General features: G+C 38.4%; 1 protein-coding gene across 1 annotated transcript in view; it reads right to left on the bottom strand.

The window, feature by feature from the left end:
* The window catches only part of Scn9a (sodium voltage-gated channel alpha subunit 9), a 163,576-nt gene that overhangs the window by 48,650 nt on the left and 90,228 nt on the right, over positions 1-24,698 (bottom strand). The window contains exons 8-16 of the mRNA XM_055600182.1: positions 20,917-20,980; positions 19,650-19,791; positions 17,708-17,914; positions 13,813-14,100; positions 10,743-11,114; positions 7,953-8,082; positions 6,635-6,873; positions 3,369-3,542; positions 2,317-2,673 (exon numbers count right to left, since the gene is read on the bottom strand). Of these exons, the coding sequence (XP_055456157.1) occupies positions 2,317-2,673; positions 3,369-3,542; positions 6,635-6,873; positions 7,953-8,082; positions 10,743-11,114; positions 13,813-14,100; positions 17,708-17,914; positions 19,650-19,791; positions 20,917-20,980 (1,973 nt within the window). The remainder of the gene's footprint in view (positions 1-2,316; positions 2,674-3,368; positions 3,543-6,634; positions 6,874-7,952; positions 8,083-10,742; positions 11,115-13,812; positions 14,101-17,707; positions 17,915-19,649; positions 19,792-20,916; positions 20,981-24,698) is intronic.

Here is a 24,698-nt window from a genome sequence, read left to right as displayed (position 1 = left end):
TCAAGCCACCCCACTTCATAGGAAAACCTCCTTTGTCCTTCCCACCAGTGAGCTGGAGTCCATAATCTTTCTGCTCTTCACCCAGTGTACCAGCAGACACTCCTGGGTGCATGTACTTCTTAAAAAGTATGAAGTCTGCATTCACTGTCCACTTCAGCAAGTGTCTGAGAGCTAGGGTCTGGGAAGTCTGCACCACAGAAAGGAACTGATATTTAGTGAGTGATAACCAAGTTATTCATAATGAGTTCCATGTAGATTTAACGTTCACTTAGGTTTTACTATCAAACTGTGGCGAGTTGCTTGTTCGTCAGGCTGCTTTGTTATTGAGCATTCAGTGAAAAACATGTTTCCACCCTGGCCTTTACCTTGAGAATAACATGATATTTTGCTAAGCTCCTTTAACTTGCTTGTGTTATCTTGGAGATGGCACAGAGAGGGTGCTCTAAGAAAGCAAGTTTGACTGTTCCATGAGCCCTTTCCTTGCGTAGATGTGCTTTGCTCTGACTAAAGAAAGGAGCTGTGGAATAAGCCAGGTGGTGGCAGTTTTTACTGACAACACTCTTGAACTGATCCCTCCTGTCTTGCTTTATTTATTTATCTATCTATCTATCTATCTATCTATCTATCTATCTATCTATCTATCTATCTATCTATTTATTTATTTTCAATCCTCCCCTACTCGGGTACTGTTTGACTTTGCCGGTGAGCTCTGGCACAAACTAATTTTCCTCTCAAAGAAAAACATTCCTGTCATACCAGTTCTCACACCCAAATAGTACACTGTGTCCCTTCAAAGGCTTGATTCAAAAGCTTTGCTGGAGTATCTGCACAGAACTTCTTTACTGTGAGAACATTTTCTTTACTATCGTATCACAGTTTATGATCATCACTTCTTGTCTGATGATTTTCCTGTGTCATTTTCCTTGGTTCCAACATACCACAAAGCATACTGTAGACAAGGGCTACAAGACAGGCAGCTTTTATCTTCACTATTTTATGTCAAAATTTTTGTAAGTTAAAGCATACAAATAAAGCTTGCTAGTAAGACGCAAAACTTTTAAGCTCTTTAGCTAAGCACAGCATTGCATTATTGTAAACCCATCGTTTAGGAGGCTGAGGCGGGAGAATCAGGAGTTTGAGACCAAAAGAAAACAGTATGCATTTTTGCATGTTAGAAGGATTTATTAACCTATACCACACTAGGAAATGTATTATCACTACATAAGGGTGATAAAGAATTTACAGAATGGCATTTCATGGTGATTAATTTTGTGCAGCAAGCATATAGAATTATCATTGTATAATTTACTCTGTATACTTTTAATATGTTTTTATTTAGTGTGTGATTTGATGAATGATGAAGGTAGATTCTCTGTTCTGATTGCTAACCCTCATTATTTAATAAAGGCTACAAGGGCAAAAATATTTAGAAATTTTGTTCCAAAGCCAGTGGGAGTGAATGTACTTACTATATGGCTGCAAGTGATTTGTTGTCCAGTGGGTTTGAAATGCAGGTTGAGTGGCTCATAAAAGCATGCTTTATATAATTTTCTCTTTTTATTAGCCTAGGAGACTTTACCAACCAGTATAAATATGAAACAAGCCATCAGAAGCCAAGAAAACACTAACTGGAAGTAGAGGATACTGCTATTTGAAAGAAATGCTATAAACTAGTGGGTGGTAGAGTTTTCTTTGAAGGGCTATACAATAAATACTTGAAACTTTGTAGAACATGGATTTTTAATTAGTTCCTCTTTTTGAAAATTGAGCATAAATGCAACCATAGGTAACATGTAAATGAATGAATATATCTGTATTTCTATAAGACTTTGTATGGACAGGAATATTTGAATGTCATATGATATACATATGTCACAAAATATTCTTTATTTATTCTTTTTAACCATTATAAATCATAAAATTTTTTTATAACTCAAAGGATAATACAGAGGCAAGAACTGAACTGAGTTTGGCCCAGTTGCTAGTTTTATGACTGTAAGGAATTAAAGCCAGTGTTCTCATTTGCCTTGTTTTATTAGTTTGCAATCATTAATTTAATCATGCAGTATTTACCACCATAGTTTCATATCTGAAGAGATTTAGTGTTTTAAGGGGTTTGATTTAATTCATATGACAAAACTATAAAATAGGACTTTTTCTAGGAGGTAATTTTGAAAAATGTAATTACAGATTCACTGGTCAAGGAGCTTAAAAATATTATTTTGTTTTTAAAATAAAGTTAATTTTAAAATTACAGAAATAACATCAGAGAATAATTGTAATAGAAAATTTAAGTATGTGAATAGCTCTACGTACCACGAGGTTCCCAATCACCATGACCATCATGTAGACAATAAGACACATGGTCTGGCCGGCGACCTCCATACAATCCCACATGGTCTCTATCCACTCTCCGCACAGCACACGGAACACGATCAGGAAGGAGTGGAAGAAGTCGTTCATGTGCCAGCGCGGGAGCTTGCAGTCGTTATTGATTTTGCAGACACACTCCTTGTAGCTCTTCCCGAACAGCTGCATGCCGACCACGGCAAAGATGAAGACGATGATGGCCAGCACCAGGGTCAGGTTGCCCAGAGCGCCCACCGAGTTGCCGATGATCTTAATGAGCATGTTCAGCGTGGGCCAGGACTTCGCCAACTTGAAGACTCTCAGCTAAAAACAAAGTTGACAGTTAATCATGAAACAGTTTTCCATGTTTCCACTCTTCATTTTAGTTTTAAGTTTTCAGTATAATTCACATTTCATATTACTATTATGGAGCTAAAGGCAAAATTTTCTTTCCATTTGTTTTTCAATATTTCTGTCTTATAATTATCACAAAATGGCCATTTCTGTCATGATAATAGTGTATAGTTTTAGTTGATGATTCTGATAGGATCTTATTTGCCTAGTAGGTGTTCTTTTAAAATTCAAAACTCAACCTTAATTTTACTTCTTAATAATTTTGATGTGTTTAGACTGAATAGTTATTTTGGTGACAATGATTTAAACTTTAATTATTAAACCCATAAAGCTATGGGTATAATATGCACAAAATTCTTATAAATAATAATCTTCTTACTGTGAAATACATAATTGTATATGGGATTAAAAGTGTTTCTATCATATTAGAATACACCTTAAAATAGAAATGGGCACAGTTTCAAGTTCCTAATTAAACACGGGTTATAACCCTTTACATGCATTTGTAAATGGCTTTATTTATTAAATGTAAGACTTGATATTGCCATCAATTGAACTTCTAAAAGTTTTAAATACTAATACTATAGAGGTAAAGAAAGGAAACCCCAGACAAACCTGGTACCCCTTCATTATAGAATATAACGGTATCTTTAGCTTCTATTTACCAATCTGAATGACCGCAGGACTGATAATCCTTCCACATCTGCTAGGAAAAGCTCTACCAAACTCAGCGTCACAATTAGGCTGTCAAAAATATTCCACCCTACTTGGAAATACTCATAGGGATCCATGGCTATTAACTTCAGTACCATTTCAGCTGCGAAGATCCCAGTAAAGACCTAAATGAAGCAACATATATTTGTTACTGAAATATAACAGAGCCAACTCGATGGTAACAATGACTGTGTCACAGATAAGGTGTTACATACTTCAAAAGTGGCTAATGTCTCATTTCTTTCTATAAGCAAGACATATATTTCTTATAGTTTTTATACAAGCATCAAGAAACTAAAAAGCTCTAGCTTTCATGTCAGTTTCATCATTAGAGAGAGGATTTAAAAAATCTTACTAGAATTTCAGAGTCATAAGCCTTTAACAGTTGACCAATCTTTCTTTATTAATACATCTCTTTCTTTCTTTCTTTCTTTCTTTCTTTCTTTCTTTCTTTCTTTTTTCTTTCTTTCTTTCTTTTTTTCCTATACTCCATCTATCTATCTGTCTGCCTATCTATCTATCTATCTATCATCATTGTGTACATTTACACAATGAAATACTACTCAGCTATTAAAAACAAGGAAGTCATGTAATTTGCAGTCAAATGGATAGAACTAGAAAAGATCATTCCAAGTGAGGTAACCAAGACTCAGAAAGACACATGTGGTACATATTCTCTTATGAGCAGATTTTAGGCACACAGTACAGGATAAACATACTACAATTCACAGACCCAAAGAAGATAGGTTAACAAGGAGGACCCAAGGGAGGATGCTAAAATCTCACTCAGAAGTGGAAATAGAATAGACAGCAGAAATGGCTGAAGAGAGGGATCAAGGTAGGAGAGGGAATGCAAAGAGAAATGAGGGTGGAGATCAAACATGGGTAGAGAAGGATAGGAGGACAAAGGGCCTACAAAGAGATAAGAAACTATGGGAAGGGGCATCTCTATGATAAGCTATAGACCTAAGACAGGGTAAGCTTCTGAGAGAATATGGGGTGACTCTAGCTAAGACTCCTAGTAGCAGGGATCGGAAGCTGAAGAGGACTTCCTCTAACTAGAAAGGACTCCTAGTGGAGGTATAGAATCACCCAGGTACCCACAAAAACTCTGACCCAAAATTTACCCTGCCTACAAGATATGCAGCAATAAAGATAGAACAGAGATTGAGGAAATGTCCAACCAATGTCTAGCCATCCCATGGGAGAGAAACAACCCCTAACACTATTAGTGATACTCTGCTATGCTTGTGGATAGGAACCTAGCATAGCTGTCCTCTGAGAGGCTACACCCAGCAGTAGATCAAAACAGATGTTGAGACTCACAGCCAAGCATTGGGCAAAGCATAGGGAGCCTTGTGGAAAAGTGGGAGGAAGGATAGAAGGACCTGGAGGTGGCAGGAGCTCCACAAGACCAACAGACTAGAGACAACTAACAGACAAGAGACAACCAACCAAATCCCAGAGGGACTTGTGGAAATTGAAGCACCAATCAAGAATTATGCAGAGACTGGACCTAGGCATCCTATACAGATGTAGCAGATGGGCGGCATGGGCTTCATGTGTGTTCCCTAATAAGGAGAGAGGGGGTTGTCTCTCTCATGAACTCTGTTGCCTGATCCCTGATCACACCTCACCAGGTTTCAGGGGAAGAGGATGGGCTAAGTCCTTATGGGACTTAATGACCTTTGGTGGGTGAGTGATGACCCGTTATCTAAGAAGGGGAAGGGAAAAAAGGAAGGAAGAGTGAGACTGGAAGGAGAAGAGGGAGAGAGCTAAAATCAGGATTTAAAGTAAATAAATAAATAAACTTAAAAATTAAAAAAAAATCTTATTAGAATTCCAGACACATATCCTTTGACAATTTACCAATCATTATTTGTTAACTCATCTCTTTATTTCTTGACTATCTTTTTCGCTATCATCATCTATCAGATCATCTATTATCATTTATATGATGTGTCATATGCCTATTATTTATTTATCTAGAATATATTTACCTATACTCTATTTATCTATTATCTCTCATATAAATATATCTTATCTCCATTCTATTATTTATCTCCTTATCATTGATCAAATTTTTATCTATCTCTTATCTATCATCTGTCCATCTATCATTTATCTAATTATCTATTTATCTATTTATTTATCATTCATCTATCTGATCTATTATATATCTATTTATCTATCATATATGTACTCAGATACTGAAACTTTGATCCAGTCCCCCTTTCTATTCTTTCTACTTACAGAATAATAATGACCATGTTGACTCAACTTTTGAAGATTGAAAGATGCAGAAGAAAAGATGCAGAAGAAACTGACATGGGGCAGATAAAGTTAGATATCTAAGGCATCGACACATAAAGTGTTTTGTAAAACATAATTAATTCAAGACGCAGGTATCAAAGGGCTCAAGAATGTAACATAAAAAAAAAAAAATCTTGCCACTCCATGTGGCACACTTTGCTTCAAGGAGTATAGTTGAGCAAAGATGGTTCAAATAGAAGTCATGAGACCACTTTTCTTTTCTTTCTTCCCTTGTTTCTTTCTTTTTCTTTTCTTTTTAAGACTCATGCAAACATTAGCAGGGAGCTCTCCACTCTGCAGTTGTGGTGGTAGATAGGAAGCAAGGTGAGGCCTCTGAGCTCATGCGCTTTGGTAAACCCAGGAAAAGGCATTCACTTGAATGGCTTAGGCCTCCATCTCTAATTAAAAACCACATAGCTCTGTCTTTTGCCAAAGAGAAATAGAGGGAAAGCAAAAAGTTCTAGATATTTCTTCAAGGTCATAATTAGTAGGAGACAAAATCTGGATTCAAACTGAGGTATTTGAGATCACAAGAGTCTGGATACCTCACCACCACTGTTTTAAAATAATACACCTATACTGTGCCTAAAAATATGTGGAGTATGTATTCATTCAGGAAGTGCAATGTGATTATAAAATGTATTTTAAAAAACGTTTAAAACTTTAAAATGTTAACAGATATTTAGGCAGTTAAAAACCGTTGCAATCCTTGAAATGATAACACATATGAAGGTTGCTATTCATGGGAATCAACAATCCTGAAAAAGTATGTTAAAATGGTATATCGTTTTATTCATATGGTAACTTTTACGTCTTCATAATTAGCTGTAAATTTGCAGGTTTAAAACCAGAAGGAGATGGCAAGACGACACCCAAGGGAGACAGCTCACTCTCGAAAACTCACCAGGTTACCCACTGCAAGGACATTTTTGAATTCGTCAGTCATTGGGTGGTGCTCCATAGCCATAAACAATGTGTTTAACACTATGCAAATGGTAATTGCGAGATCCACAAAAGGATCCATTACAATAAAATAGATGAACTTTTTGAATTTTATCCAATACGGAGAGCAATTCCAGATTAAAAATGTGTGAGCAAATCTGTACCACCACGGTGGACATTTTTGTCTAGACTCTTCAAGTTCTGGAAAACAAAAAAACAAAAACAACAGAAAAAATGAAATCATTCACTGGTATAGTTTATCCATTACCAAGTATAAATCAGCAATAAAATATAATATTTGAACAGACATTGTGGTTTATTATTAATTTTTTTTTTTTTGAGATGGGGTTTCTCTGTGTAGCCTCGGTTGTCCTGAATTTGCTTTGTAGACCAGGCTGGCCTTGAACTTACAGAGATCTGCCTGCCTCTGCCTTCCTGAGTTCTGGGATTATAGACATGCAGCACCACACCCAGCTGTGGCTCATGTTTTGTATAAAAGTATTATTTCTTGGAAAGCCCAACACATTATGTACAACTCTTGTTCCATGTATTTATTGGTGACATGAAGCAGAGAAAGGCAGTGACATTAATGAGCAGATACAGACATATGTGAACCTCTCAGATAAATATACACTAACATAGGACTGAGGAGATGGTTCAGATGATCTGTGACATGAAAACTAGATTTCTGATCCCTTGAATGCAGGTAGAAAATTCACGGTGGTTCATGCATATAAACCCCAAGAGGAGAATCATTAGGGTTAGTGGTCAGCTACCCGGGCTGAATCACTCATCTTTAGGTTTAGTGGGAGATTCTGTCCCCCAAATCACATGGAGAACAACAGAGGAAAACCTTTGGTTTCAACCACAAATGCACATATACACACACAATTACTCACAACACGTAGTTATCCTTACTATTGGTAAAACACTTTTGCAAAAGTTACTGTTCATTTATTAACATTTTTACTTATATAGCCTATACATGCTACACACACACACACACACACACACACACACACACACATATATACATAAATTTTGATGAGGCGTGTTAATTAAAACAACCTGCTTCTTCTTTAAATGAGCAAATGCTTTGCTAGGGTTTAATGGAATACAGTGTGATTCTCTTTCATAAAATCAACATTTTTTAAGTTGTTCATTTTCACCTTTAATATGCTTTGAATTATTCTGAATAATTTCACACGTCTCTTTAAAGGTGACCATAGCTTATGTTGATTTTACTTAAGGAGCCGTAAGCTTAAATGATGACCACGTACCTTCTACAGTGTTGGTTAGAATGCTTGCTCTGCTCATTGCTCTTTGCCTGAGATGCGGGTCATTCAGCATGTCCTCAGACAGAAAGTAAGAACTGGAGAGTCTCTTTTTGCGCATTTGATTAGTAGTTCCCTAAAGGAGGGGAAAAGGCGACTAATTCCAATCTTAAGAACAAAATTTGAATGTAACATAGGTAGAAATGAAATCTTGTGCTTGGGTAGCTATAGTAACTAACTAAAAGTAGAGAGTATGATTGCTGGGCTCAAATGATGACTCTGCTGCTTACTAGTTGTAATCAAGAAGAAAATGACTTAGTGCATTCATCATGAGTAAAAAGCATATAATAAAAGCTCTCTCATACTTTTTTTCAGAGTTAAGAAACAAAGTAGCTCTTTTTTCCATCATAGCACTATTGTGATCTCTCTGTATATACAACTTAAGTATTTACCAAGGCAAAGCCAGAGATGAAAAGAGCTAGACCGGAGTTGCAGAGGTGTGGGTATAAATGGGGAAAATCACATACTCTAGTTTCTGTAATTACTATTCCCACAATTGTTTACTGTGATATCAACGTTTAGGAAAACTACTTTAAGATTTTTTTTTCTTGCAGCTGAAAGCATACTTTATAGCGCTAAGAGTCTCAGCTTGGAAAAGATGACTAAGTCTGATGGCAACTGCAGCAGCATGGAGAGTGTAGGCTCCATCTCAAAGAGGTGACCACGGTGCGGCTCTAAACATCATCGCCATGCAGGACTACGAGCTGAGGCAAGCCAGGCATATTCATGTTTAAGTGAAAATGCTTGTTTTCCCAAGCATGCCAGCCAAATTAAATTTTTAGGAAAAACAAAAACAAAAACAACCTGTAAGCTGGTCTTTTAAAGTATACACCCCCGCCACATAATATACATAAACAATTATACAACTTTACAGCTGAATTGTACTAGCTGTATGTGCTATGTGCTATGGTATAGATGTAGACACTTTACCAACATATTAATAATTCATATAAACATATACTTATAAGGTTGCAAAGTTGTATATAGTCATGTATGTATACATATCAGACATGTATACATAAGACATGTTTGTATGTATGTATACGGGCACATGATGTGTTTTCTCTGCTACACTCTCTAATTTCCTTTTTTTTTTCCTTCCAAATCAAAAAGAATTTGACCACACAAATTCTTTTCCAGATAGGCGTGTGTGTGCAATAGCAGATGTGTGCGTGTAAACCGCATTATGCCAGACTTCTATAACGATCACATCTGTTATTGTTAAGCCTTTGCAACTTCAGCTTTTTAGTATTGTGGTTAGGATTTCTTTCCCTCTGGTAAAAGCAAACTCTTGAATAAAACACTAATTAAAAATTTGAAATCAGCTTCAACTATGACAAATAGGAATAAGCTGCCCATTGCGGAGCATAAGGGCTGAGGGTTCAAGAGTGCATACATTTTACACATTAAAAACAGCATTTAAAGATAAAGCTTAAGTTCATCTCATAGAAATGTCACATGCTAATTGCGAAGAAGAACAGCGGAACAGAAAGGCAGACACTGTATCATGCGATTATAGAGGTTGCAAGTTACCCCTGAGCACATGCATGTTTCTTCAAACTGAAATGTGTGTGTGGTCATGACTTTGATGGAACTTTGTTCTCAGTTTGCTAAGACAAACAGGGATAATGGCCGCCCTGGCTAATATTCAGCAATGCAGCATGACATAATGAGAGGGTAAAACGTATATCCTAGAAACTCCAGAAACCAGAAAAATCAGATTTTCCAGCCTTAGTCAATGAGACATTGCCTCAGCTTTCAGTGATTTGGAAGCACTGGGGAACTGTTATGTGAGAATAGTTACATCTTTAAATTTGCATTTATTTTATTTAGTGTCTTTTAGATATTTTGTATTAATAGAATTCAGACAAGACATATTTTAAATGAAAGTGGTACATTTCCTAAGTGCAGAGTAAGTGCAGAAATTCTAAGTTGTATACAAGTTTAGAAACCTAATGCCAAGGGGAAAGGCAGTTGAGATGGAAGCTAAGAGGACACAGGGCCTTTGTGGAACTGTCAGAGCTGCTATGAGCTATGGTTACATGTGCACTTCCTGCTTTATTTTTCTGGTTTGCAGTGATGGTTAACATACCATCTCATACAGATGGTGCAAAGCTTAATGTGTTTGCTGTTATTCCTGTTGTTATTAACAAACCAAGTAAGAGTCTCTTTCAGTAAGCATATATTAGGTAGCTTGAAATAAGCAAAAGTAGATGACAAGGGATCCAGGTTTCTTTACAGAAATGCAGTCTTTCTACTAAAAAAGTCAGTCTATTAAGTATACTGTAGGCATCTTTTGTAAATGTTTTCTAAAGTGACGATTTTTAGAAAACTTGTAATCATAACCTAAATATAAATATTTCATTTTACTAACACGAGATATAAAATGTCTTTGTTCATTTAAGATTTATTTTTAACTTTTTAATTACGTGTAGTTGTGCGTCTTAGGCCTGTGTGTGTGCAGTACCCACTGATGCCAGAAGAGGCTGCCAGAACTATTGGCGCCAGAGTTACAGTGGTTGTTTTTCTGAGCAGCCTGGCTTGGGTGCTGTAGCTAAGGGCCCTTACAACACCTAACATGAGGCTTGAGATATGGATTAAATCTGTGTTTTCAGAGAGAAGGCATCACCAAATGCAGAGCCATTCACAGGCCAGAGAGCAGGCCCCCCAGCAGAGAGACCGACTTATGCATGAATAAGAGCTCAGCCATGCCTGAGCTATGGAAAACATCCTTACACTGTCGTCGGAAGTTGCCTTATCTATTATCACCTCTGGAAGAAGCTGTCCATTGGGGAGCATAAGGGCCGAGGGTCCATCAACAAGTGACACGACGCCATTGCAGTCCACCGCACTGTGCCTCTTCCCGTTCACCGGCAGCACCGGGGGGGACCTACTGGCCTGGCTGATGTTACTGCTGCGACGCTCCCGGGGTCTGTGGGGCACAAAGAGTGAACCCCTTCTGCTCTCGTTGTCTCCAAAAATGCTGTGCTCGTCATCAGCGAATTCGGTCTCAGATCCCAGATCTCTTCCTCGTCCCTTAAAACTGAAGAGACTAGTTCTGCTGCTGCGTCTAGCAGAAAACAAGGAGCCTCGAATGCTGAGCGGTGACTGCGGACAAAACAGAAGACAGACAATGTCTGCCGGAGCTCCTACAAGTAAGCAGGTTTCACGAAATTACCACTAAATTTTTAGCCTGAGACCAGTGATCCTGTGTTTTCTTAGAAGAGAAACATATTTAAAAGAAAAGCAATTCAAAAAAAAGAGTGTAGAAAAAATTTAATCCAGGAACATAGCTGCTCTGATCACATACTTGTGGGTCTGTGTGATCTGGCTGGAATGCAGACATGGCCTTAACACACACATTTAATCCCAAACAGTGAAGGTAAAGTTAGTTTGTAGTAGAAAGCAGGAAAAAGAGGAGACTGAAGAGAGCAGGGCAGAGGACGAGAGAAGGCTGAAGAAACAGGCTGAAGTGAGAACAAGCTAGACACAGGAGAACACAGACTAGCTAGAGAAGGAGCCAGAAGATTAGAACCAATTGCCAAAGTTAGTCTGAGGCCAGGAAGAGCAATTCAGTCAGAAGTTAAGAGAAGCCAGTTTGAATCAATCAGCTTGGAGCTGCATTTGAGCCACAACAGCTGAGTTGAGCCAGCCAGCAAGAGTTTAGAAAGTACAATAAGGGGTGAGCTTATTCAGCAGTAACTTTCAGATGCTGAAGGTGTTCTAGGTCTAGATCAGATTGTATGGAGGCTAGAATCTTCCAGGACTAGGACTGGATTTGCAGTAAGCATTGAGGTGATAATTACATCAGGTGAATAAAAGCAACACGTACTTTTACAAAAGACCAATTCTAACAAATAAAGGTTGCATTAACTTGAAGAATCCATTCCCAAAACCAGGAAAAGGACCTGCCAAGTCCTAATACTAAAACTCATTTAGCCTTTTCAATTTTCAATTTCCATAAAAATTGAAACTTTAATTTTTTTTTATTTAAATTGGGTGGGAGACTTGAGGTTAGGCATGTGCCTGGATATCAGTTGTTTCCTTCCATGGTGAGTTCTGGGAACTGACCAGTTTATAGACTGGAGGGCAGTTGGATGTGCTTTAAAGGCTCTGAAATCAAGTGAAAGTAAGAGACAGGGACTAATACAACTTCAGGGGTGGGTGGTGGGTGGTAGGGTGGGATGGATGTCTTGCTCCCAAGGAAACGAGGGAAAACTGTAACCTTCACAGGACTCCTATCTGGGATAAACTTTTCATAAATGAAAACCTAGGGCAGATTATTTAGAAGAATTAAAGTCAATAAAGTTAAGTGTTTGCTATATAGAGTGGCAGGCAGGCACTGGGAACAAAGGAAAATGAAAATGACAGGAACTTTGTCTTAGAATAACCCTCTTGTCTTTCCTTGGGTTAGTGTCATATGCATTCAAGCTATGGCAAAGATGGTGGCAGCAATCCTGGGCAATGCATGGAGGACCATGCTAGGAGGGTGGACACAGGGATGCCTGTAGGATTAAGGGAGGGGGGTAAACAGGGGGAAAGAGGGTGCTGTTGTGAGTGAAGAAATTAATGAAGAAAATTATCCGGATGAAGTAGACTGGATTGGGGACATAGCTAAGTTAGTAGTGTAATTGCCTAGTATACATAAGGTCCTTAGTTCGAATTCCAGAACTGTATAAGCAGCGCATGGTGACCAATAAGTCGAGCCCTGGAGAGGTAGAAGGAGGAAGAGCAGAAGTTGGCTATTTAGAGTTTGAGGCCAGGCTTTGGAAAAAGAAAAGACAGAAAAGGAAAACAAATTGCAGCATTGCACTAGAGGAAGGAGTGAGAGTTTGCCCAGGATAGTAAGCATTCCAGTTAGAAAAACAGAGTCCAGGAAGGTAGACGCAGCTGAGAAAGTCAAGCCACAGCCAAACTGTGGTCTGCATAAGATATGATTCTTGATCTTCAGTATTTATTCAGCAGAGGGACCTGTATGCACATTTCTGTCTGGACAATAGTTGGGGTGGGGTGGGGTTGTGTAATGTGTAAATGTTTATCAGCTCTGGAGCCATGGCTCATCTCGTGGGTTTACAGGAAGGCCTGATTGTGGAAACATAAGACAGGGAGAGGGAAAATCCATAGGAGAGGAATTCATTTATTAACCCAGCAGAAGTTTCTGTGCTTGAGGTGGGGGTGTCAAAGGCATGGGTGGAATTCCAACTTGGTTGCCTGGTGCTGTGGTACATGCTGCTCTACAGGTCTGAAGGAAGCAGAGACATCAGTCTAAGATCACAGCCTGTCTGCTTACCTCCCTACCTCCTTGCCTACTGGCATCCCTCCTTCTCTCCCTTCACCTCCCTTTCTCCCTACATCCCTCCCTTTCTGTAAGTCTTCCTTCCCCTTCCTTCCTTCCTTCCTTCCTTCCTTCCTTCCTTCCTTCCTTCCTTCCTTCCTTCCTTCCTTTCCTCCTCTCCTCCTCATCCTGCTCTTCTTATCATGAATACGAAATTAAAAAGATTGGCTGAATATAACTATGAAAATTAATCTCTGGAGTGAACCCCACAGCAGTTTTCAGAAACATTTTATTAGAAAAAAAATTGTTTCTTAGAGAAGATATGACAATTCTGAAAAAAGCTTTTGTCTGAAAATGGCAACTTAAGTGAAAAACAAAACAAAACAAAAACATATGCTTTTTTTTCTTTCCATAAATGCCCAGCAGAGGGTAGTATTTTAGGCAAAACATGTCATTGTCCGACTTCTCACCTAGAGTTCAACCTTATGCTGCCTTTGGCCATGGAACCCGGCCTGGTGGGGTTCACAGTACCTGGTTGGGGGTGGACAGCCTCTTCTCCCGGGTGCGGTGGTGTCCTTCCACGCCGAGAAGGAAGCTTTTCCTTCGGATGCTTTCCTCTGATTCTGACTTGGACAGTTTCTCATCATCGCCCTTTTCCTCTCCACTGGAAATCTTCTTCTGGTTCTTTTTCTTTCTGCGGTTTCTTCTCTCCTTGGCACTCTTTGAGCTCAGCCTGGAGGTTTCCGAAGAACTCTCTGAGAGACCCATAATCCTGCTCCTCCCAATGCTTGTGTACTCAGCCGCTGCAGCAGCGATAGCCTGTTGGACCAAGGCAATCCCAACATTTAAGTAATTTCCAAATAGTGAAAAGACAAGCTCCAAGGTAACCACCCTGTGCATGTAGTTACATGTACAAGAAGTGATGTGTGTTTGGTTGCATTATGCCCAGCAAGCGTGCAAGGCCTATTGCCTTCCTCCAGCACATTACAGTAAAGTATCAGCACCTTTGCAACTCAATTCTTTTTTTTTTCATTTTTATTTTATTTAATTACAGTTTATTCACTTTGTATCTGCCCTGTAGCTCCCTCCTTTCTCCCCTCCCAATTCTACCCTCCCTCCCTCTTCTCCACCCATGTCCCTCCCCAAGTCCACTGATGAGGAGGTCCTCCTCCCCTTGCCTCTGATCCTAGTCTACCAGTTCTCATCAGGAGTGGATGCATTGTCTTCTGCTGTGGCCTGGTAAGGCTTCTCCCCCCTCAGGGGGAGGTGATCAAAAGTAGGGCAATCAGTTCCTGTCCCTGTTACTATGGAACCCACTTGGACACTGAACTGCCATGGGCTACATCTGTGCAGGGGTCTTAGGTTATCTCCATGCATAGTCCTTGGTTGGAGTATCAGTCTCAGAAAAGACCCCTGTGCCCAGATCTTTTGGATCTGTTGCTCTCCTTGTGGAGCTCCGGTCCTCTCCAGGTCTTACTATCTCCCCTTTCTTTCATTAGATTCCCTGAACTCCGCCCAAAGTTTGGCTATAAGTCTCAGCATCTGCACTGATACCCTGCAGGGTAGAGCCTTTCAGAGGCCCTCTGTGGTAGGTTCCTGTGCTTTCCAGACAATTAGCAATAGCGCAATTCAATTCTTACATGTTGTAAACTTCTACAGAGATAAGCAAATGAAAGTATTATGTGTTAAAGTTTTACTCACATAAACTGTGTGGTAAGACAATATGTTTGCATTAAAGGCAAGCAACTCAGTGTAACCAGTCGAATAAGTGTAATGAGAGTGGTATATCAGAAAATGAAAATAAGTTTACTAACATGTCAAGAAAAATTGTAAGGTCAGTGATTATCTTAAGATATTGCTGAAATCTCAAAATTTTAGCTGTACTTATCATAAAAGGTCTGTGTATTGCCTCACTGGAAAAAAAAGTTCTTTAAAAATCAAATAACAGCACTAGGTTCTACCCTAGGGTTTATGACTTCCCTGGTTATTTTGTTAAATAGCATGCTGTAAAGTTGCCTTCCAAATATTTATGTTTATACCCCATGGACTTGGGCTATCCTCAGCCTTGGTCATGAGAGCTTATTTTTCTGCAAAGAGAATGCGGACATGCAAAATTGGGTTAGGTGGTGAGAATAAGAAACTGAGTGCTCAGCCCTAAATGGAACATCTATCAACCCCCTCCCACACACAACTGGGCTCAGGGAACATCAAAGAAGAGGAGGTAAAAATAATGTAAGAGCCAGACAATGGAGATCACAGCTATGAAATGCTGACATCTGGGCAGGATGTGGCTACACACTCAAGAACTCACACCAACTGAAGTTACCGGCACAAGACCTGTACAAGATTAAGCCAAACAAGATTCATACAGAGATGGGGAAGGTAATCGCTGGGCCTGTCCCTTACTGAGGAGCTACTGGCAGGTGATGGCAGCTGGGGAAGGAAGAATCATTGTTCTTTGTCTGTGTGGCTGCTGACAGTTTTCCCATGGTCCAGAGGATGGTCCCACGGACATGCACCTATGAGCAGCACTAATTGGACTTAGTTGATTATTAACAAAAAAAGACATGGAAATGAAAGGGTAGTCTAGGAGAGTTATAGCAGGGGAGAATGAAACAAGTGGGAATGACCTTATTTCACTGTTTATGTGTGTGAAATTCTCTAGACTAAAGGCAAATTGTTTAAGAAACCTAGAAAAAAAGAAAAGATTGACAAATAAGACGTAAAAGAAAAATAGAAATGTACTTCCAATCTTATCCCCAGACAGGAGCTGTGGTACATATTTCTCCAGCTCAATTGTGTATTTGTGTAATATTTATATTGGAATTGTATCCTATCATTTAACCCACGATTGTTTTAGCTTAAAGACAGAATTTTCTGAAAATGCATAATTTTAGAGATGGCTAAAATGTCAAAACACAAAACTATCAGAATCCTAGTACATGTTTTTGGACTACTTGAAAATGCAACATACATCTGAATTTTAAAATAATTAAAATGCTCTGCTACACATTTATGCAACAGTGTTTCTCCACATCACGGATACTTGCCTTGCGCTAGTTTAAGAATTATTCAAGAGATTAGCTATTGAAATCACATAACAAGTTGTAAACCTTTTGCCGCTCTTTTGAGATTATCTGTGTTTGTAAAGGTCTTCCCTGCCTTTTCTCTGGAAGTATGTCTTTGCAAAGGTTGTCAAGCACCTGTGTGCTACTCATCAGTGTAGTCTCTAGGTGGCTGCCTTAATTTGAAGGTTATAACATTCACAAAAGTTAACGATCATTTTTCTCTCTACCTTGTAGACGAACTTTAACATTGTAGTTAAATTTTCTTATGATTATGGGGCCACTTCATAAGATGGAATCCATGCCTGGTACTATCAACTAAGTTAAAAACCCAAGGAGGAGGTCTTAAGCCCTACCTGGGAACTTACTAATTCTAACTAGTTAAACTGACATGGTGACAGTCTGCCACCCAAATAGCTGTGTGTTAAGCAGAGAAATGGCTCTTGGCAGTAAAAGGTGGTGAATGAGAGATGTATGTCTGCTCAAGACATTGAGAGAGACAGCTGAGTGCTCAGACCTCAGGAAGACATTCACATCACTCTCTCCAAGGCTCTAGAAACAATACTGAAGCAGGGACAGGAGAAATGTAAGAGCCCAGAAGCCAGGAATAAGAACTGTGAAATTGTGTGCTGTAAGAATGACACAACCAATGCAATCATGATATCATAGCAGCAGAGGTTGCCAGCAAAGGGCTTGCACAAGACGGGGCCTGTCAGCATTCATTCATCTAAGGCTCATTCGGCCCCATCCTCCCTTTTGAATTATAAGCTACTGATGGATTCTGTGGAAAGAGCAGACATTTTCTTCAGCCTTTTACACACTTATGAGTTGACCAGGCTCAAGTGACTAGTAGCAAATCTATGGACACAATGGCCCTAGTTAAACTCAGTGGGAGAGGAGAAAAAAAAAAAAAAAGATGGCTGTGGGAAATGGATTTGTAAAGGGAGGGATTATAGGGTGATAGGGATGGGGAGGGCAGTAAGAGAGGGTTAGGGTGGCAACAATCAGAATGTACGGTGTATGAAGTTGCCAAAAAAGCTATAATAGCTGAAAATGTACACACAATTTTTATATTCTTTTACACTGTCATGCCAGAGTGTATTGGGTGATAGACTTAATTCAGCATCTCAAACATCTATTATGAAGCTGGGAGATTGTTATGTGAGGCGCCAATTCTAGCTCAGTTTAGAGCTCATTCTTTCAAGCACATTAGAAACTCAAGGATGTGATTAATGTAGAAAACAGAAATTGCTTCTTGGCCTTTTGGCGGAGATCATGTGTAGTATACAGAGAACAGGAGAACCTACATGGAGAGGACCCCTTTCCCTCTTTGCTTTCCTATGTGTAATAACAAACACTACCTCCGCTTCTTCCTGCTCTTTTTTGAGCCGGTCTAACATCTGCTGAAATTCTAACTCTTTCTGTTTAGCTTCTTCGATGTTGGCCTGGTTCTGTTCCTCGTACGCCATGGCTACCACGGCCAAGATCAAGTTTATTAGGTAAAAGGAGCCCAGAAAAATCACCACGACGAAGAAAATCATGTAGGTTTTGCCAGCAGCGCGCAGAGTCTAGGGAAAAAAAAAAAAGAGAAATTGTTATTTTAATAATACAAGATTTTTCTCAGTTTTTCATTGTGGCTGGTATAAAAAGAACAGGTAAATGAAATATTTTTGTATAATTTGATGTTACAGAAATATAAATAAAATAATAACTTTGAAGAAAATCAGTATCAAACAATTTTTTTTGCATAAAAGATATAACAGTGTAATAGACTGGCACTAAAGACTGATTCTTCAATAATATTAAATACAGTAACAGTCCTTCACTTTCCACATTATTAAAATCACTGCTATAGCTCACATGCTGTCTTCTAACTCTTGAAACAAGCCCCCTTTATTGTTAAAACCTTATTTTTTTTCTTTTAAAAGTGTAAGTTATAGTTTAAAATTTTGATGTAGATAGATTGTCCTTTTGAAGGAATTTATTTATTGACCTCATAGACACTTATCTTTATCTACCATAACCATTAATAATTTTTACATGCAGTTTATGATTTGGCATGAAATGCACTTTTAGATTAATTGAAAATAGTGCAGAGATGTTAACAAAAAGTGTCTACATCTGAAATCTCTAATGTTTAACTACTCAATTCCCTGTTCTATCATTCTATTGTCACGATTGTTTTTCTCTTGAATAAATTCCTAAGAGTGGAATTATCAGGTCAATGGAAACATTTGTTTTGACTTTCATTAACTTTCTACAAAGGTTACTCCTATTGTGTGAGAAAGCCTAGTTTCCATATCAACTTACAATATGCCTATCTTTAGACTTCCTGTGCAAAATTATCTCAGCGTTTTTATTTATATGTCTCTAATTTTGAGTTAAAATGACCTCTTTCTATATTTATAAGTCTGGGAACTGCTACGGTCATTCATGACTGTATGCATGGATACACTGGAAGGTATCAAGGGAAGCAAGATGACCACGTGAGCCCAGCAGCATGGCATTCCAAAAACCCATTTCTAAACCAAATTATTTCTATTACCTTAATTTCCTACAAAGGATATGTATATATTTATAACCATTAATAATATTCACAAAAATAAATATGAAAGAGGCCAAAAGAAGGATCTGTAGCAATTCAGAGAAAAGAACTTCACCATTATGTGGAATAATATAATACTATTTCAACTAATTCCTTTCAGGGATTGGGTGCTAAGAATATGTAGTAAACACATAGAACCCATATTGGGAACAGCCTTGCATCCATGCTAGAGTGGATGACCATGCGAACGAACAGTCACAGTATGGCAGTTTGAGGTCATAACCTAAAAAATATTTAAAGGGTCATGAAGTATTTGAGGATGTATTGACAAGGGAGAGGAACATTTGGAGAAGAACGGAGCCTTTAATTGTTAGTAAGGGTTCAAAACTAAAGTCTGGTGAGCACAGTGCTGGAGAGTATAACTGGCACAGACAGGCCAGTTGTGTTTAGAAGGTGGTGAGTGTGCAAAGGCAGCTTGAGAAAACTGCAACGTTCTGTGCTCTTTATGTTGGACTCCATGGGAAGAGACAGTAAGGAAGATGGAAGACCTGAAAATGAACATTGCTCGGAAGAAAATTATTTGTGCCTTAACTATTTGTTTTAATATTAGCAAAATAAATCATCTCTTATATTAATAATGCACAGACTAGGAGACTCTTCACGGAAACAAAGTGAAAACTACAATAGCTCGGAAGGTCAGCAACAATGTACACTGGACACCAATGGCCTCCAGAGACGTGTGCTCTGTTGGTGCTTACCTGTTGGTAAAGGTTCTCCCAGTAGTCCTGAGTCATTAGTCGAAACAAGGCCAAGAAGGCCCAGCTGAAAGTGTCAAAGCTTGTGTAGCCATAATCAGGGTTTCGGCCAGCCTTCACACATACGTATCCCTCTGGACACTGACTGCAGATGAACAAGAGAAGTATAGGTCAGAATATCTTCAGCATGTAGTAAGGAGCATGCCAGCATAGCGCTGAAGTGCAAGGCTTGTTTTCATATCAGTATTGTATAAAAACTAAGAGCATGTAATCTGGGATTAGAAAGAACGGGCATTAAATCCTATTCTACCATTAACTAGTTGACTATTTTGCTGAATTACTTAAATTCTCAAAGGTACAATTTCTTCCCCCTTGGAAATAGCGAAATGACTTGCCTCAAAAACTTAAGATTGATTTTGATGTCAAATAACACAATTAACCCACTCCCTGCCCATAGAACCATTTAGTAAATGGCAGCTTGCATAGGCAACATTTTGTTCATCATCTCAAATCAATAGGGTTTGATATAAAGGCCTCCGGCAACATGGCTTCTCTTGGAGTTATTCTTGGAGTGAATTAAAACCAAGAACAGCCACGATGGATCATTTGTAAATGTTCATAAAGATTTGTGGCTTTAAAACTATTTACTCCCTAAAACTGTCTGATGGGTTTTTAGGACGGGTAATACTTGATTCTGAGATTGGCAGAGTTCCCAGAGCCTGATGAGGAGATGTCTTGATGGGAGGGAGAGCAGAAACAAAACTCCCCTGAAAACTGAATGTGGTGAGTGCATGAAGAAATAGCAAACTGGTTTTTGTGTAAACAGAAGGTTCTCAAAATACCTTTGCCCTAGTCCACAGGATTTGTGCAGTGTGGCACTCAGTTTCATACGAGTCATGTGTGTTAGGCAATGGAGAATTTTGAGGTGGAAAGAGATATTGATTTTTGTTATTCGTCTTTCCAAGAAGAAAGGCCTTAAACTAGCCAACCAACGGTTAATGAGCGTCAGAAGAAATTCTTATATATGGTAAGATTCCTCTGACTGGTATTTTGTTTTGATTTAAGCCTTACCTCATGGTCTGTCTGGCTATCCAGAGTATTCTTAAGCTATAAACATTTTAAAGTCTGTGTTCATTGTTAAATAAAATGAGCAAAGTCAAAGCCATGAAATTTATGAAAATTAATGTAGATTCTGTCTTCAGCAAGCTAATTGAGCATGAAATTTTTCTCTTGCAACATTTAAAGTGAAAGTAAAGCAAATGTTACATACCCCGAATCTGTGCTGAAGCCACAAAGGAGAGCATCTTTGGATCCCTCCAAGTAATAAAAATATTCTGTTAGGGAGAATTTAAACAATATAGCATTACATAACATAAACTGTAAGAATCATATAGCAAGTAAGTTCATGAATATAGACATGTATACATTTAATCCTGATCCCTGGTAATGAGCATTCATCCTTTTTTATATTCTCATGTATTATTCATAAGACATCTACTTAAAACATCTTATGGGCCAGTGAATGATTATGAAGATAAAGATGATAAAATCACTAGTGTTGGAGAGTTTCCTTTATCTGGTATGCACAAATATTGGTGTATGTGGGAAACAATCCACAAGTAGTTATTTCAGATAGTAACTGGCTTGGGTTTTCATTGTTTCCATGAAAGCTATAATGTTGAAGGCTTTTTCTTCAATGATCAGAGCCAGAGGTAGTTAGTTGTTTTAGGATATTATTGGTTGATTCAAAATGGTTCTACACTCACGAGTGGATTAATGCATTGTGAAGCCATTCTTTTTTTTAACGTTTTTTTTATTTTTTATATTAATTACAGTTTATTCACTTTGTATCCCAGCCCACTCTCTCATTTCCTTCCAATCACACCCTCCCACCCTCATCTCCTCCTATGCACCTCTCCAAGTCCACTGATAGGGAGGTCCTCCTCCCCTTCTATCTGACCCTAGCCTATCAGGTCTCATCAGGACTGGCTGCACTGTTTTCCTCTGTGGCCTGGCAAGGCTGCTCCCCCCTCAGGGGAAGGTGATCAAAGAACCAGCCACTGAGTTCATGTCAGAGACAGTCCTTGTTCCCCTTACTAGGGTACCCACTTGGGTACTGAGCTCCTATGGGCTATATCTGTGCAGGGGTTCTAGGTTGTCTCCATGAATGGTCCTTGGTTGGAGTATCAGTCTCAGAAAAGACCACTGGGCCCACATTTTTTGGGTCTGTTGCTCTCCTTGTGGAGCTCCTGTGCCCTCCATGTCTTTCTATCTTTCCATTCTTTCATAAGATTCTCTGCACTCTGCCCAAAGTTTGACTATGAGCCTCAGCATCTGCTTTGATACCCTGCTAGATAAAACCTTTCAGAGTCCCTCTGTGATAGACTCCTACCCTGTCCTCTGTTTTCTCCCTCTTCCAGTGTCTATCCCGTTTGCTTTTCTGAGTGAGGATTGATCATCTTACCCAGGGTTCTCCTTCTTGCTTAGCTTTTTTCAGTGGAAAAATTACTCAGCAATTAGAAACAAGGAAATCATGAAATTTTCAGGCAAACGGTGGGAACTAGAAAAGATCATCCTGAGTGAGGTATCCCAGAAGCAGAAAGACACACATGATATATACTCATTTATAAGTGGATATTAGACATACAATATAGAATAAACATACTAAAATTTCTACACCTAAAGAGGCAAAGCCAATCTTAATGAGATCATGAGAGGCAACAGAGAACTATGAGGACTGGGCATGGTTGGGGCAATAATGTAAGTCACCGAGGATGTTCCCCTGAAGGGCCCATTTTGTCCTTGGTCCCTTTGTACATTTATACTTCTCTTTTTCTCCCTTTTGGCCACCATGAGATAAGCAGTTTGTCTGGCTCTGCTTATTGTCATAATGGCCTGCTTTACCACAAAAGCAGACAACATAGGTTAGTTACTATGGACCACAACTTCTGAAACCTTGAGATAAACTGATTTTTTTCTCATTTAAACTAAATTCTTCACCCTCTCCTTCAAAGAAATAGAAAGTTATAACTGCCAATGGAAATATATTAGAACAACAAGAAAAGCTGTGTCTAGGAGAGGCTTTTCTATAAAGATAGCATTTGATGAAGCCATTCACTGATGTTTTAAAATACTGTTGTGATTACTCAGTGACCAATGTGTTGATAGAGTAAATGTGTTTGTAGTAACTGGTCCAAGAATACTTAAACATGAAGAAGGACACAGAAAACAGTGGGCAGCTAATGTTGATGGGGATATGTGAACTGTGTTTTAAGATAGAGAATGCGGTAACACAGTACCATTTACTAAGTACCAGTTACAGCTGGGGGTCTGGAGACATGCATTCGGGCTATGATCGTTATAAGAAATTTGTGTTCAAGGCTGCAGATTATAGGAAGTTTGCCAGAGAGAAAGTAAAGTTGAGAAAAAAAGGGAGGAGAGAGGAGAAAAAAGAGAGAAGGCAGAGAAGAAAGGAACTCTAAACCGTGAAGCAAAAGAATCAATTATGTAATACTGCAAATGAAGACAATTTACTTTTACAAAACTTTCTTCTTGTTCACCTACAGATCAGTATCTATAGGACTTGGAAATTTCCAAATGTTGAGAATTTAATAATCACACCAACTCATATTTTTCACCCATCACCTTGCCTGGTATCCTTCGTGCACATTCTTCATGGTAAAGGATTTCCTGCTCTACTCATCATTAAGTATTAAGATTTCCTGCTATGATTGGAAGATGGCTTGATTTTTTTTAAATTACATAAAGAACTAAAGAAGCTTATCTCATCACTCCAAATGCTAAAGCTTTTTTGTCAGTGTTTATTAATTTTATAAAATAAGAAGTTTCACTATGACATCTCCATACATGAATGTAATAACATTCTTTTAAACAGGGGCTCAAATCCCCATTCGGTTCAATTCAACATTAATTTGGTTGTTATGAAACTTTTCTAGCAATAATGGAATTAAGAGGTTTTTTTTGCATATTCTTATATCTGGGTATTGATCTACTCCTTCCTATACAATTAAATTATCTAACTGCTTTAGCTCCTGCATTTGTGAACTGTGGTTCTCGAATAACTCATGTATGGCTTTGCATAGAAAGCAATAACTGAATTCCATACATCTTATATTAGTCATTCAGGGGTAAGCACCAGTATTAATAAACTATCATTTAATTTCAAAGGAGAATAATCTGCTGGCTTACACACCAGCTCCTTGTTTAACTTGTAGGATGCAAGCAGGATGGGAACTCATCTTACTTAGTTTGGAGAGGAAACACAAGTGAGACTTTTTAATAAATAGCTTTTAAAGAAAATCCCATGCTTCAGTGAGGATGGCTCTAACAACATAAAGATACTGAAGTCATGATGAAAGTTTCTTTCCTTTTTATTTGTTTATTTATTTACATTTCCATTGAGATTTTGATATAAGTATTTTGTTTTTGCCATGTATCCTAGTGTTACATAAAGCTCTTTATGTAAACCAGTCTTGTCTTAAACTCTCATCCTCCTATTTTAGCCTCCTAAATATGGAGATTAAAGATATGGACTACTACACTGGGCTCTTGTGATGCCATTTTTTACACATGAACTTACACGATATTTCACTGAGGTAAGATTACCTAAAGACTAGTCACGAAACCAACACTGGGTATTCAGCAGTCATTGTGAGCTGAGTCGTAGGAAGGCGTGCTAGGACTACCTGACTCACACATTGCCAGGCTTCTATTTAATTCAGCCGTCATGATGAAAGCGTGCAGCAATGCAGCTAGCTCACTCTGCTCCTGTACAACATCTTACAATACTTTCTAAACAAATAAGCATTGACTTTGTAGGCTAATTGGTCCTGAGGGAATATAATTTTAAGTTCTAAAGAAAAGGAGAAATGGGCTGAAAAGAGAAAGTGATCATTGTATAAAATAAATGAATCTGGAAATGACTCGTTATCTGATAGAACCATGACTCATTAATTTAACCACTAGATACATACTAAGAATTAAAATATATATATATATATATATATATATATATATATATATATATATATA

The sequence above is a fragment of the Psammomys obesus genome, unplaced genomic scaffold, assembly GCF_907164565.1.
Source record: "Psammomys obesus unplaced genomic scaffold, mPsaObe1.curated_primary_1811, whole genome shotgun sequence".
In the NCBI taxonomy this organism is placed as follows: domain Eukaryota; kingdom Metazoa; phylum Chordata; class Mammalia; order Rodentia; family Muridae; genus Psammomys; species Psammomys obesus.
The sequence above is the reverse complement of the archived record's forward strand: the minus strand, read 5'-3'. Positions and strand labels throughout refer to the sequence as shown.